This window comes from Ambystoma mexicanum, chromosome 11 (genome assembly GCF_040938575.1).
Source record: "Ambystoma mexicanum isolate Mex_15411 chromosome 11, UKY_AmexF1_1, whole genome shotgun sequence".
Classification (NCBI taxonomy): domain Eukaryota; kingdom Metazoa; phylum Chordata; class Amphibia; order Caudata; family Ambystomatidae; genus Ambystoma; species Ambystoma mexicanum.
Genome location: NC_090934.1, coordinates 1326888967 through 1326904111, shown reverse-complemented (window position 1 = coordinate 1326904111; position 15145 = coordinate 1326888967). Strand labels below are relative to the sequence as shown.

Genomic DNA, 15145 nt, shown 5'->3' with positions numbered 1-15145 from the left:
TGGCAGGGGCGCGTTGTCCTTTGTGGGCGAGTGCGATCTAGTTACTTCACTGATGCCAGCCCTTTTGAGTCTTTCAGGTAGGTCTTATTACTGTTATGCTTGTATGCCTTTCTTTGGTTTAAATAATGTCTTTTCTCTTTCCTTAGGTGCGCGGATGTTCACTGTGGAACTTTGGCTGAGTTGGGCCTCGCCGGTAAATAATGGTGCATCGAGAGCACCTTGATGCGGTAAGTAGGCGCTATGCTCAGCGCTATGATGCCTTGTCTTTGCTAACCTGTTGCCTTTTTGTTCCCGTCGATTGCGGTGCTCACCCGGAGCAAGAAGTCCCAAAGCGATGCTGGTCGATGGGCGACTCGTGAGGTAAGCTTCCGGCACGATTGTAAAATGTCTAATGTCCTGTTTCTCCCTTTTTTGCAGATCCGTCAGTCCGGGAGGCTCGCTGATCCTTGGATGCAGTTTGCAGGAGCTGAAGGCAGCTAGCGATGGAATTACAGGTAAGCTGCTGCTATTAACAATGTCCTTTTGTTTTTCAGATGCTGTTCTTCCGAGGTTCGCAGGTACAGCTGAACACGATGAGCGTCACATTGCAGGATTGCAAAGTAACGTGAAGCGTGTCATTCAAGTCGGGTGTAGTTTAAATAGCTTCAGAAAAGTAGTCCAGGTAAAGTAGTTCCTAGGCTACCAAACCCAAAACACTATACCGCATAGCTTGGTTCCAACGGAACCAAGCTATGTGAGTGCCTCCATGTTGGCTGGCATTGGAAACAAAGTAGTCCCAAAAACACAAGTTTTAGTAGCCCCAGACTACTTTTGAACTGTGCTGTGCCCTATGGTCGCCCCAGACTACATTGCCTGTCCCTGACTGTATTTAGCCTACATATGATTGCTCCATCTAGCCTAGAGATACCTGACTCTTGCAAACCAACAGCCTAAAACCAGGCCACAATGATACTAACTTTTATTTACCTGTCAGCCCTTTGGACCACAATGCCTAAAGTAAACCACTATCCGAGGCCCACACTACAGGGCATACCGCCTGTAGATGAAGGACTCTTAACTCCCTCCCTAGAGCCCAGCCATCAACTTTCACACTCACTTATTACCCACCAATCACTAACACACCTTCCCTGTGACATCGCAAATAGAAACGCAAAACTACGCTCGAGACTACCTAAAATTTACGAACCATTAGCCAGACTCAATACCTCCTGCAATAGAAGTAACGCTAACATCCGAAACACTCCCCCTGTAAAAATTGACCTCCATCGCAACAACCGCCTAAATAAGCAGCCCAACACCAACAATAGCATACCAAAAAAGAAAAGTAATGCTACCCAGGCCACAGTAAAGCCGAACATCCAACTGAAGTGCGCCCTTATTAATGCCAGGTCACTAATAGCACACGCTACTGAAATTGCGGATCTCATTCAAATAGGAGACTATGACATCTTCGCCATAACAGAAACTTGGCTGCACAAAGCTGCAGGACCTGCCCTAATGCTTGCCTTACCCCATAATTACACCATACTTAGAGAAGACAGAGTCAACTCTCGAGGAGGTGGCCTAGCTATTATTGCTAAAAATAATCTCACCCTAAAAATTGACTCAAGTTCAACAACTAACTCCTGCGAATCATTAACTGCTAAACTCCTCGCATCTCCCTCTCAAACTATTACTATTCACCTTATCTATAGACCACCTGGCCCTATTGGCACGTTCGAGGAGGACATTTCCACAATCCTCTCAAACAACCTAAAAACTTCATCCCAAGCTATCCTTCTGGGAGACCTAAACCTAGGCTACAATGACCCTAAAGACCTGCAAGCAACTAATATCACTAATGTCATCTCAGAACTAGGCTTCTCCCAAAAAATCCTACAACCCACACACGAAAAAGGCCGTATACTTGACTGGGTTGCTGACTATAACTGCAATACAACGATTGTCGATATCACCCCACAAATCTGGACTGATCATGCACTGATAACTTTCCTCCTAAATGTTAACTTGGCCCTACCTATTGAAAATGCTCTGGCTCCCCCCTTGCCAACTAGAAACAAAAAACTTATAACTACAGAAAAACTGCTACCACTCATCCTCCCTAGATTAAACTCTCAACCTGACTCATTGGACACCTCATCACTAGTAAATGAATTCAACTCTTCTATGGCTACAGCTCTAGATACTATTGCCCCACTGAAACTGAGAAAGAGCAAGCCTAGAGCTCACCTAAACACCTGGTTTACTCCTCACCTTAAATCTCTAAGACTTGAAAAACGTAAATGCGAATCTGCTTGGCGACTAACCCCAACAGAGACAAACAAAATTACACTCATCAATGCCTCTAAGATCTACAAAAATGAAATAAAGAAAGCAAAAAGAGAAAACTTCAACAACAGAATACTGCAGGCCAAATCTGGAACGAAAGAACTATTCCTTATACTAAAGGAATTAGAAAACCCCATTCCTGTCCAAGATAATTGCGACAAAAATAAAATATGGTGCTCGAACATCCAACAAGCGCTAAATGACAAAATTGCCACACTCCAAACAAAAATTGAGATAAAGAAACAGAATATCCCACCCTCAACTAACCCAAGAGGCAAACCTCCAACCAGCACTAAACTAGACTATAAATTTAACTTCTCGAAAGTAACTATACTCGAGACTGAAAAGATAATACTCTCACTCAAGCCATCCAATTGCCGAGGCGACCTATGCCCAGCCCAACTAATAAAGGAAGCGGCCAGAGACCTCTCCCCATTCATTTCTAAGCTTATTAATGCCTCCTTTGCTTCAGGCACAATACCAGATAACCTCAAGCAATCCTGGGTCCTCCCCCTCCTAAAAAAACAAACACTGGACCCATCCATCCCGACTAACTACAGGCCTATCACAACGGTACCCTTCCTATTAAAAATCCTAGACAGGGTAGCCTACCTACAGATCCAAAAACATCTGGAGCTGCACCACCTTTTAGGCACAAGACAATCAGGCTTCAGACCCCAGCACGGAACTGAAACCGCGCTCATCGATCTTAAAACTCAGGTTGATGAGCTGAGAGACTCTGGAAAGATGGCCCTACTCCTCTTACTGGACCTCTCTGCAGCCTTCGACCTGGTGGATCATGATGTGCTCTGCACCCACCTAGAAACAGCTGCCCATTTCTCCACACATGCCATCGCATGGATCAAATCATTCCTAACCGGTAGAACTATGAGAGTCTTCTCTACTTCTGCTGCTGCCGACCCTGTATCCATCACATGTGGAGTCCCACAAGGTTCTTGTGTCTCCCCCACTATGTACAACATCTTCACGAAGCCATTGTTCGATGATCTAGATGATCTGGGTGTTACCTACACTAACTATGCGGATGACACTCAGATTCTCATACCACTTTCAGGGGATTATGAACAAGATTTGGCCTTGGTGAACAAGATTTATCTCATCATTCAGGCATGGATGGCCACCCACGGGCTATGCCTGAATGATGACAAAACGGAACTTATCATACTGGGGAACAAACAAAACATCAATAGATTAAAAGAAGAATACTCCTCCTTCATCATAGACGGCAATATTATCAAGGTGGCAAAAGAAGTAAAAACATTAGGGTTTTACCTTGATTCCCACCTCTCCCTAACCAAACAGGTGAACGCAATGGCATCCAGCACCGCATATACCTGCAAGCTGATTAGAGCCGCAAAACCATACCTATCCACTGCCAACTGCCTAACCCTTGCTCGAGCATTAGTGCTGTCGAAATTGGACTATTGCAACGCACTATACTTAGGAGCCAATAAACATACGTTGCAAAAAATTCAAACACTACAGAACAATGCTCTTAGAGCAGCCTTAGGAATTCCAAGAAGGGAGCATATTTCAGAAGCTAGAAGACAATCCAACTGGCTCTCCACAGTGGACAAAATCAAACTCAAGACAGCTTCTCTAACTTTCAAAAGTATCAACCATCTAGCACCCAAATACCTAGCCGCCAGATTCAACAGAAAAATCTCCACTAGACCCACTAGAGAAGCATACTCTAACCAGTTAGTGATCCCCCCATTCAAACTAAGTACGGCCGGAGGAAATAGCTTCCCGGTCAAAGCTGCCCAGCTTTGGAACTCCCTCCCGCCCGGCCTGAGATCTACCCAATCCTACGCCCTCTTCAGATCCAACTGTATCAACTGGATCAAAGAAAATGACCGATAGTCCCGCCCTACACTAATATAACTACTGTCCTACAGTCGTACTATGTACATAACTAAATACTCTCTATCTTCCTACTGCATATTTCCTGTATATATTATGTTATATGTTTATATTATGCACAATGTATACTCTCCCTATTGTCCTGCATTATGTAATTTCTACTATGTATAACCACCATTTGTAAGCATGCGTAACCTGTAAAGTTTAAAGTATCCTTGAACAACGCGCCCGGTTACCCTCGGGTTTGGTGCGCGCTATAAATAATAAACAAACAAACAAACAAACAAGTCCTCACGATGTATGAGCCTGGCGCCAACGGCGCCAGGACTGGCCCCAAGAGGGCTTCAGCAAAGAATGCCTGAGTTTGTTAGAGACCCGATCCAAGGCCCCTGCTGGCCCATGGGCTGGCCATGGGGGGTTTTGGATAAAGGTCGTGACACCCCCACATCCTTCTCCAACACGAGTGTCTCCAGTCTGGTCACTTAACTTGGGAGTTCCTTTTCCTCCTGAGACCCTCGGCTTGCCACTTGCTTCTGGCCTTAGTCTGCTGCACTTCCATGGCTCTGCAATCACAGCAATTGGGCTCACATGTGGAAAATCTAGTCTCCTGCATGTCTTCCGCTGCACAGCCTCTGCATGTCAGGTTTTGGGAGAACAGGACTTGCAGGTGAAATGTGCTGTCTTGACATTCTGGCATCCCCTCTCTTCTTCCACTGGTTTGTGATTTGCTAGCCTTGTGTTTCTTCTCTGCTACCACTATACAGCCAGCCTTCCAGCTCTGGTCTCCGCTTCTTCTACTCACCTTTTCCTGAGTTGACCTTTTATGCCTCACAGCAACAATGGTCTTCAGGTGTGGGCTATTATCCTTAACTGCCCGACTACTGCAATGGCTTCTAGGCTTAATTGCCTGACTGCTACATCTGCATGCCTCTTCAGCCCTCTTACTCGTCTCAGGACATCTAGGATTCTGGGACTTGTAGTCTCTTTCAACAAAGTTAGCTTTTTCCGCTTCTGAATCATTTGTAAGGGTAGATATAACTCTCTTAAGGCTTTTAACAGAGGGGCTATGAGAATGAGGTATTATAGAGGACCATTGTTTAGTGAAGACAACATTTCCATAGTATCCTTAGGATTGAGGAAGATATTTAGTTTGTGAAACCAAAAAGGACCTTTCTTTTGGTATAGTTTGCACTGATTTTATAACCTTAGGGTTCACAACCCTAGATTTGATATACGGTTTAGAGACATTAACATGGCAACAAGCCATGACCTGTTTAGGTACATTGGGAAGAATCATTTCAGGGAATACTGTGTCTCATCCCACGGAATCTCCTTACCAGCCTGCCCCCTGTCTCCTCCCAGGTGATCCTCCTGCATTACACCACTCCCAGGGTTGGGATCATGAAGTGCATGCCTTCCCCTGGCCATCTGGGAGGAGACTTTAGGCAGTGTTTTAGTGAGGGACCCATAGGATTCTTCACAACATACTCCATGCCACGAGCAAATATCCTACCAAAAAGGAATGGCGTATTCCACAAGGAGAAATGACATGCATCAAGAGAAACTGTTTGATTATTAATTTCTGAAAAATATTACAAAATCTACCCAGAAATTCCAGGCCAGAAGCCACCCTGCAAATGTAACTGAGGATGCATTCACCAGAACTATCATACGCACCAGGTTCTAGATCACCTGATGTCCAGGGCTGAGAATGCCATGTATAATTCCCCACCCAAAACCACTGACATTTATCATGACCTTTGATGATGAATGGAAAGGAATAAAGCATAAAGACTGGAGTATCCTTGCTGCTCATGAGAACCTCAGAGCACAACTTGATCACCATGCTCACATCACCTATAGGAAGAGCATATCTCTTAAATGTATCCAGGTCACCATTGCTTTTACTCCTGACAAGAGAAATTCCAAATGTTCTAGAAGCAAATTCTGCAGAGCGGGAGTTAACAGTAGGGGATATGTAGACCGATTCACTAAGAAGAAACAGAATCCTGCATTGTATTGCCCGGAAGACCACCTTTGTTGTGTATGTTCTTGAGCTTCCTTTTACATCAGCAGCTGCAAAAGCACGCTGAATACTATACTACTATTACATGCATAAAGCAGAAATACTGATTTAAGCTATGAAATTGTTAAACATTTTCCTCAAACACACCATGGAAACAATTGAGTTTTGAAATTCTTTGCGATTGACCATGTGCCTGACCCTTTTCGAAACAAAGACAAGGAGAGACTTACTTCTTAAATAAAGATAAAGTGGATCTAGTCTAATCATGCAACTGAACACGAAGGCACCCTTTGGGCATGACCAAAACAATGAACTGCATATCTTCCTCAAACTCTGAATTTACTGCTCACACCTTCTCTCGCTCAGATGAAATTTCCTTACTTTGCTTCTCCCTTGCTTCTGCCTTTCACCTCTCCCTCTCTGGGCCGCCCAGCCACAGAACTACTAGGCCCACTGGGGCTTCCCTTCCATTTGTCCTGTTCTTTTATCTCTGCACATTTGGACTCAATTATTTTGTTCTAACTTTCCACCCTTCTCTATCCCTTCTTTGAATCTCCTTTCTATGAGGTTTGCCACCTGGAGAAATCCCTTTCTTCATCAGCAGTCCGTTACACATGCACCTCCTGTCTAGACCACTTGGCATGCAAGTACTTTTTGTGGGCTACTTCACTTTGACAGCTTGTCTTCCACCGTGGTCTATATTATGTTTAGAGACCACCTTCCCTGGTGTTTATCTTGATTTAATTTAATCGCTGACAAAGGTGTAATTGTCCACTTAGGCTGCACCACATTCTGTTGAGCCGATAGGCCCACTAGGGCACCATCTTGTACCTATTAATTCACCTACCATTTCCCTTCATTTACCCTGCCCCCCTTTTGTCCTTACACGACTATCTAAAGATGTCCTCCGAGCGGTTCCATGTGTTACAATTGCAGCAAAAATGCCTGTGGACACAAAATGCCGCCGCAATCCATGTAAAGGATGCGGGTGACAACCCCGCAATCCCTGAACCCATTATATCATTTAAGGGGGATGTGGGGTACCCCCACAACGCTTGCTCCCCTTAAATGGTGTAATGGGGTACACCTTTAACTGGTCAAACCACACCGCAATTTTTTGTACAGGCGACATTTTTGCCGCAATTTTATCACTGCATACCCTCTGAGCACCCCTTGTGCTACTCTGGTTGAGGCAGATGTAGCCCTTTGATGCTGGTGCTCTGTGCCCCCAAATATCCCTCTTGGCCTAGGATCTTTTCTCTACCCCTGCTTTGGACTGATGGACTCAGAGAGTCCGCTGATCAAGTCGGCTCTCATTCCCCATGTCATTTGACAACACAGAGTAATTATTGCAACACATATTCACATTGCCACTGAGGCATTTTCGTCTTTGACTCCTGTGCCCTTTTACTATCTGCCTCTTCACCGCCTTTCACGCTTTGTGGCTGTCACCTCTACAAGCCTGCATGCCATGTATCATTGTATCCTTTTGTTTGTCCTCCTTTCTCTCAGGACCCCATTGGGAGTTGTACGTTAGGACTTAGACTATATAATCCTCTCTTCAATCATCACTGACTCATCTGCTACTTCCTATGTGGCCTGACCTCCCGGTGCCACCGGCTCATTACGTGTCCGTCGGCTGGGAAGTCAGGCGCCGGTATATTTGTTAATCCCCATTCCCATAGAGTCATACAGGACTCTATGGGAGTGGGGACACGGGAACACCGGCACTATTAGCAACAGTGCCGGTGCTCCCGAGAAGAATATGCATCTGTGGCTGCTGCGCCTGGCAGGGTCAGACCATTCGGCACAGCGGCCACAGCAGGCAGACTCGTAGTTTGCCGGTCTGGAAACAAGGGTGCTGGTGAGCTTACCGGCACCCTTGTTTCCGGACCGGCAACATTGTAATGAGGCCCACAGATTCAGAAAGTAAGATTTCAAAATCTTTATTTAAAGTTTAATGGTTGGTGTAATATCTAACTAATCTTAACTCTAAAGGGATGTTTCCCTGAAATGATGCTTCTAAGGGCCGTGGATGTCTGAAAGCTCAAATTAAAAGTCTGTCTGTGTATAAACCTATGCTTGTCCTCACTTTATGCAAAAATGTGAACGGGTTTATTTGGTCAAGAATGAAAAGTAGTGGTTGAACAGTAAAATAGGAAACCAGGGTTGGTTTCCGGTGGCCTTCTTGCCAGATGTGGTTTTAAGCTCACCAAAAATGAGTTCAATCAAACAGGGTTGCCTGCAAGGTTTTCGCCACATGGTCATTTCAGTGAATTCAAATACCTTCAGTGTCCTTGAGTTCCTTTGGATTCCCTTCCCCAAGCTGCAACTTATTTAAGCTTCAAACACCACAAAAGAAATGTGTCACCGTTCCTTCTGAAGCTACTCGGGGAACCCGTCCCAATGCTTCAGTGCTTTCAACACTATGAAGCAAAGCAAGAAGTCTCTCCAACTTAGCCGGGCCTCTTAGGGGTCCCTTGCCCAAGCTCAGGCCTCTTCCAGCTTTCAACACACAGCAAGATATATCACAGTTCCCTTTAGGTATCTCAGCGTGCCCTTCCCCAAGCTCAGGCCCCTGTAGTTTGAAACACAAATTCAGCTGGTCAGGAAAGGCCTTTTCCTCATTTACAGCTTTTATTACATAAAATCCTCTCATGGGCTAGGATCGGAGGCTTTTCGAACACACCAGACTCTTTGCTTTTCCTGAGCGCATCCTTTTTTTTCTTCAGGTGCTTGTCGTGCAATGTTGCATTACCTTTTATTCCTTTCACCTTGTGGTTCGCACATGCGCTGGTCTTTTCCACTCTACACCTCTTCTGGGCCTCTTGCACCTTTCTGCTTTACTGTGCTTCTCCACCCTTCTGTTTCACTCACTTCTATCTTTGGTCGTGCACACTCACCCTTTCTTTCCTTTGCCGTGCGTCCTTGCACCTTTAAGTTGTCACTTTCCTTCTCTGTGCCTACTCGCACCTTTTCCTTACTTTGCTTTCGGCCACTAGCCCTCTTTTGACTTTCTCGTGCGCCCTTGCACTTTCCTCTTGCTTTGCTTCTATCCTCTTTAACTTTGCATCTGGGCTGCTTGCCTTTTCTTTCAAACCTATTTGCTTTCTGTCTTTTATTTCTACGTCGCTCTTGCGCACCAGTTTCTCTTCTGACACTTTCTTTCACTCGCTTTGTCTCTTTCTACTTTTCTGTTTCTTAAAACTCTACTGCTTGCTTTCTGCTTCATGCCGTTTTACTAATCTTGCTTTTTCCTCCTTTTCCCACTCCAGCCAGCCTCACGATCCCGAGCGTCTCTGTCATGCGAAACTCACCTGGTATCATAGCGCTGGCGAACTGTCTCTCTGGGATGCTTTGGGTCAAGGTCAGAGTCTTGCCACCTGCCCCCAGACACACTTGGGCCCAGCACATGGCCCAAGGGAACTAGTAATTGCACAGACTCTGGCAGCACGGCCCCAGCTGCCACGCTCGGGCTCTAAGGAGACACAGCTCCCCAGCCACGCTGCGGCCCTCATCGCACACTTGGCCAGCCTTGCAACATGCCGCTCTCCTCTGGACTTTCCTTCCTGCAACTCCCAGCTTCGTGGCTTCTCTGGTCCAAACTGCTTCTGCAGCTCGCTCCTCCATCTCTGTGAAACCACACGTTTTATAGTGAAAAAAACAGTCAAGTGGAGTCAGGTGTAAATGGTCACTATTAAATGCCTGACCCTGCCTGACTTTATTATTGGAACAACTCGAGTTCTTTCTAGGGTAGGGTGCCCTTATTTCCTATGGGTAGTATTTAATGATCTTAGTTGTCTCTTCCTCATCTCAGTATTTGTCGGAAATGGGGAGGGGAAATGGGGTGAGATTGAGATACCCCATAAACGCTGTATTATTACAAGGTGATTGGTAAAAGATGTGGGGGGAATCCCCTGGTCCTAGATGGGCACACAAAAGGTGATTCTCTTTGTATTAACATACTCCATATCCTACCCATCTGGCTATGTGACCCCGGAACTGGGGAAAAAAAAAGAAGCTTTGGGATTGAGATTATGGGCCTCATCACAAGTTGGGCGGTAAACCGGCGGCATTACTACTGGGTTACTGCCCGCATTAATAGCGTTATCGCCAACTGGTGCGGCGCTTTTAGCGCCGGATCAAGGGTTGTGCGGTAACTGTAATTCCCCATTCCCCATTGGGTCCATTGGACCCAAAGAAGAATTTTTGGCGCAATTAGCGCGCAGTAATTGCGCCAGAAAATTGCCATTGCCATTTTTCTGGTGCATTTACCTCCAGCTTGGAGCTGGGGGCAAATGCTGCCAGATTCGTCATTGGGGGGACCTTTAGAAGTAGTGGTAATAGCGTTACTGCTGATTTAAACGTTAACGGCCAACTCGTGATGAGGCTTTATGTATTTGTTTTACTTTGCTTTACCCTTTCCCTTGGGTTGTTCTGGGTTAGTCGCTTTGTCTCTCTCTCTCTCTCTCTCTCTGGGGTTAGGGGTAATAGGACCTGCATAGCCCATAAAGGCTTCTGAGACCTCTTCAGCTATCGTCCCCTTAGAATACTTCGTCTGGCCTAGGGTATTCTCCTGAGGGCAACCCTGGCCTCCTCTACCCAGGTGATCCTCTCTCGCTTGTCCACCCCCTGGGTCGGGATCCAAAAGCGATGGCCCTCCCCAGGCCACCTGAATGGAAGACTCTCTGGGTCTACATGGGAGAAGACCCGTAGGTTTCTTACAGTGCTTACAATATATGTTTATGCCTTCAATAGTTGGGACATGCCAGATAGTGAAGGGGTACTTTAGCTGATCGAACCTGGATAATTTACGACTGAGACATATTTGTGGCTTATACAATACTACAAATATTGCTACAAATATGCTATGATCCGGGTGAACTTTATTTTAACCTGCACACTAACATAAACTACCCATAATGGTCAGAAAATGTTACAGGGAAGTAGAATAGTCCCCATTTGTTAAAGGTTACGTGTATGTATTATTTGATCATTTCTTTTTTTTTTTTTTTTTAAACTTTATTTTATTAACATTTTCATAATATAACAAACAGGCTGGAAGCATTACCATAGATTCAACATGTCATCAGCCCTCAAAGAGGAAGAGCCCCCCCCCCCGCCCCCCCAGAGAAGAAAAAGGAAGAAAAAAGGAAAAAACAAACCCTCCCCCCCATTAACTTGGATCCAGTAGAACCCCCTTTGCAGGGAGATGCGTTGCAAACTTTGTATGACCGGAGTTCGGGAAAAAAAAGCAAGAAAATTCCAACTGCGTGATAGGCTGCATGTCGTCCATTCTCCCCCGGGACGTGGGTCCTCATTTCCATCCACATTCCCTCCTCGAGCCTCAGTGGACCTCCCATCCCCAGATCTGCTGTACTCCGTACCAGTTAGCCTGAAAGGAGTTCATGTCATTGTTCATCATCGCTGTTAGTTTGTCCATCAAGAACATGTTTTTAACCTTGTGTGTCCAATCCTCCTTTGTGGGCATCCCCCTGCTCTTCCATTTCTGGGCCAATGCCACCCTCCCGGCCCTCAGCATTGTTTCCCACATCCTCGGGTATCTGCGTACCTCCGTATCCTCTGGGGGGAGGCCCAGCAGTATTGTTAGGGGATTGTGGGGAAGCGATTCCTCCGTGACTTCGGCGATCCAGCCCCTTACCCTCTCCCAGTATGTTTGCGCTTTCGGACAGTGCCACCACATGTGGCCCCTCGTGCCTGGTTGGTCACATCCCCTCGGGCAGGCGGGGGAAATTCCCGTAAACATTTTTGACAGTTTGATGGGATCTCTGTGCCACCCCTGTAGAATTTTAAAATTGTGCTCCATGTCTGCAGTGAACAGGTTCCCGTGGAATGCTATTTTGAATATCCTCGACCAGGAATCCTCAGATATTTCTTCCCCGGCCAGCTCGTTCCAGAAAGTGCGGAACCCCCTCCTCTTCTCCAGGTCAACCGTGTTGAGGATTCTGTACATTGCAGATACCGCCCCCTTCCTGGAGGTTGCAGTATCGAGTAGTTTCTCGAAGGGGGTCATCTGCCTCTTTAGCCGCTGGCCCCATGCTTGATCGCACAGGATACCCTTCACTCGGAGATACTCGAATATGGAGATTGTCTCCGGGCCGAGGGCGGTCTGCAAATCCTCGTATGGTAGGAAATCTCCCTCTTTGAACAATTGTCCTGCCCATTCCAACCCTGAGTCCGACCAGGACTGTGCATTACGGAACCCCTTGTTTCCCAGTCTAAATGGGTGGCCCCAAAGGGAGGACATCGGGGACGGCCATGATGTCAGGTGTGCCGTTTGGGGGCCCTCCCTCCATATTGCCCAGAGAACTCCCAGTGTTGGGTGGGATTTGAGTCTGTTCGGGATGAATTTAGGTGGGGCCCATAAGAGGTCGCGTACCTTAAGTGGGTGCGCATCCATATCCTCCAGATACGACCAGTATGTGCCCATCCCTTCCCTCATGTGTTCCAAGAGGACGCGCAATTGAGCGGCGCGGAAATAGAGGTGAAAATCAGGGAGCCCGAACCCCCCCTCCTCTCTAGGTAGGGTAAGAACGGCCTTCGCGATTCTCGGGGTCCTACCCTGCCATACAAACTCGCGCACCGCGTTCTGGAGGACCCTGAATGTTTGGTCGGGGACGATGGCGGGGAGGGCGGTGAAAAGGTATAGTAGGCGCGGGAGTATATTCATCTTCACTGCCGTCATGCGGCCATACCAGGACAGGATCGTGGAGCCCCATCTCCTTAAATCGGCGGTGATCTGTGACATAACAGGGTCATAGTTGGCAGGGGCGAGTTTGTGCAGGTCCCTGGTCAGGAGGATCCCCAGGTATCGAATTGAGGTCTTCCCCACCGCTATTCCCCCCAGACTGTCCCGGGAGTCTAGTCCTGGGTCCTGAGTTCTCATAGGGAGGAGGACTGATTTAGATGTATTGATCTTTAGGCCTGAGAATCTCCCAAATGCGGACAACAGGGACAGGAGAGGTGGGAGTGAGGATCTTGGGTCCACCAGATAGGCCAGAATGTCATCTGCAAACAGGGAGAGCTTGAATTCTACATCGCCTCTCCTGATCCCCTTGATGTCTGGGTGTGATCTGATTGCTATTGCCAGGGGTTCCATAGTTAGGACATAAATCAATGGGGATAGTGGGCATCCCTGTCTTGTTCCTCGCGATAGAGGGAGTGGGGCCGTCAGTCTACCATTCACTTGGACTCTGGCCCTAGGGGCCCTGTACAGTGCGGCCACCCAGTCCCTAATGTGGGTCCCGAAGCCCATCTTCCGGAGAGTGAGCTCCATAAACCTCCACTCGACCCTGTCGAATGCCTTTTCTGAGTCCAGGGAGAGGACGCTCGCATCTAGGTCCGACACCTGGGCGTAATGAAACAGGTCTATGGACTTGCGAATGTTGTCCGAGCCCTGTCTCCCCCTAACAAACCCCACCTGGTCCCCATGGACCAGCTTCGGTAGGACCCCCTCCACCCGGCTCCCGATGACCTTGGCCAGGATCTTGACATCAATATTCAGCAGGGAGATCGGGCGGTAGGAGGAACACTCCGTGGGGTCTCTACCGTCCTTGGGGAGCACTACAATGATTATTTGATCATTTCTAATGCTCTGCTATAGCTGTAATAAGGCTTGGTAATTATGAAGATGCATTTGGTAATTTGAGTATATTTTAGCCAGCACCTTGCGTCACTCAATGAATTTAGAATGTCGGGGCTCCCACTGACCTTCCTACAACACAGCTGTGTTCTCATTACATCAGAGTACAAAACGTTTGTTTAATTAAGAAACCGGATATTTCTCTTGGCAGCAGTTAGCACTTCGTTTTCATTCAACATCACATTTCATGGCACCAAATATACATTTGTGTCTCAATACAGGTGGGCTCCCTCTTGGCATTCTTGTCATTGTTCGTCACAACTTAAAGAGTTAATTCATAGCTCACAAGCAACGTATTGACATCTTGCACGCTGTACCAGTATGGGTACACTACTATGAGTTAAAATTATATAATACACGAAAATGTAACCTGGTTTCTACTTTTTTAAAAAATATATCTTTTTTAAAGGGATTGTTGCCTTTTACTCATTGAGATTACCAAACAAGGGTCATAATAACAGTAAATAAAAAAAAGTATTACAAGGGGAACTTGATTCAGTTTTATTCTCTGCTAGCTTAGATAGTAAAGTTACGGTTCATGTGGTTACCAATGCTGTTTGGTTTTTATGAAAAGATAGGATAATAGCCTACCAATGGGAAAGGTAGCAGTGTTGTATTTGGTGGGTGAAACACAGTAAAATGCAGCTGAACCATGTTATGTTACATGTAGCAACTTAAGGTGTGCAGTGCATGAATTCCTACTCCACTCCTCTATGGCTTGCAAGTTTATAATTGCTTGACATCCTTTCACAGACATGCAATCTTCTATTTTTGTCTTATTTTGTAACCACAGAAGAGCGAAACAAGTATATGAATGGTGGGAGGATTTTAATTAACATTATTATTCAACAAGTATAAAATGTGAATTATTTTCTGTTTCAGAGTAAAGAAAACCATGGATTGTTGGAGCGACTCACCACTTTGGCATCAACTCACTCCAATGATGTCGACAAACTGCACAAGCTTGAAGCTGAACTTAAAAAAGCAGCCACGCAGAAGAATACACTGGAAGTGAAAGGGAAGAAAGAGAAGGAAGAGGCTGATCAGGTTATACTTGGGTTTTCTTTTATTAGTCCCTGTGCTTGCATCATATTTTACAAATTATCAGCATACTTTCTCACTCGGGGAAGTGCTTGCTTGCAGCAAACACCATGAGTTAATAATTCCTGACTTATATTCTAAAACTTTGTTAAATACACACGTCAAAATCAAAAGTCGATTACCCTTATAAGCTCTTTTTATTA

General features: G+C 46.1%; 1 protein-coding gene and 1 long non-coding RNA gene across 4 annotated transcripts in view; one reads left to right on the top strand and one right to left on the bottom strand.

The window, feature by feature from the left end:
* Positions 1-15145, top strand: part of MYO5C (myosin VC) — a 1282854-nt gene that overhangs the window by 676685 nt on the left and 591024 nt on the right. For all 3 annotated transcript variants that reach the window (XM_069624842.1, XM_069624843.1, XM_069624844.1), the window contains one exon: positions 14784-14948. In XM_069624842.1, coding sequence (XP_069480943.1) covers positions 14784-14948 — 165 coding nt within the window. The remainder of the gene's footprint in view (positions 1-14783; positions 14949-15145) is intronic.
* Positions 14796-15145, bottom strand: part of LOC138504386 (uncharacterized) — a 150775-nt gene continuing 150425 nt past the window's right edge. Inside the window, exon 3 of the long non-coding RNA XR_011279833.1 lies at positions 14796-14906. This is a non-coding gene — a long non-coding RNA (uncharacterized lncRNA). The remainder of the gene's footprint in view (positions 14907-15145) is intronic.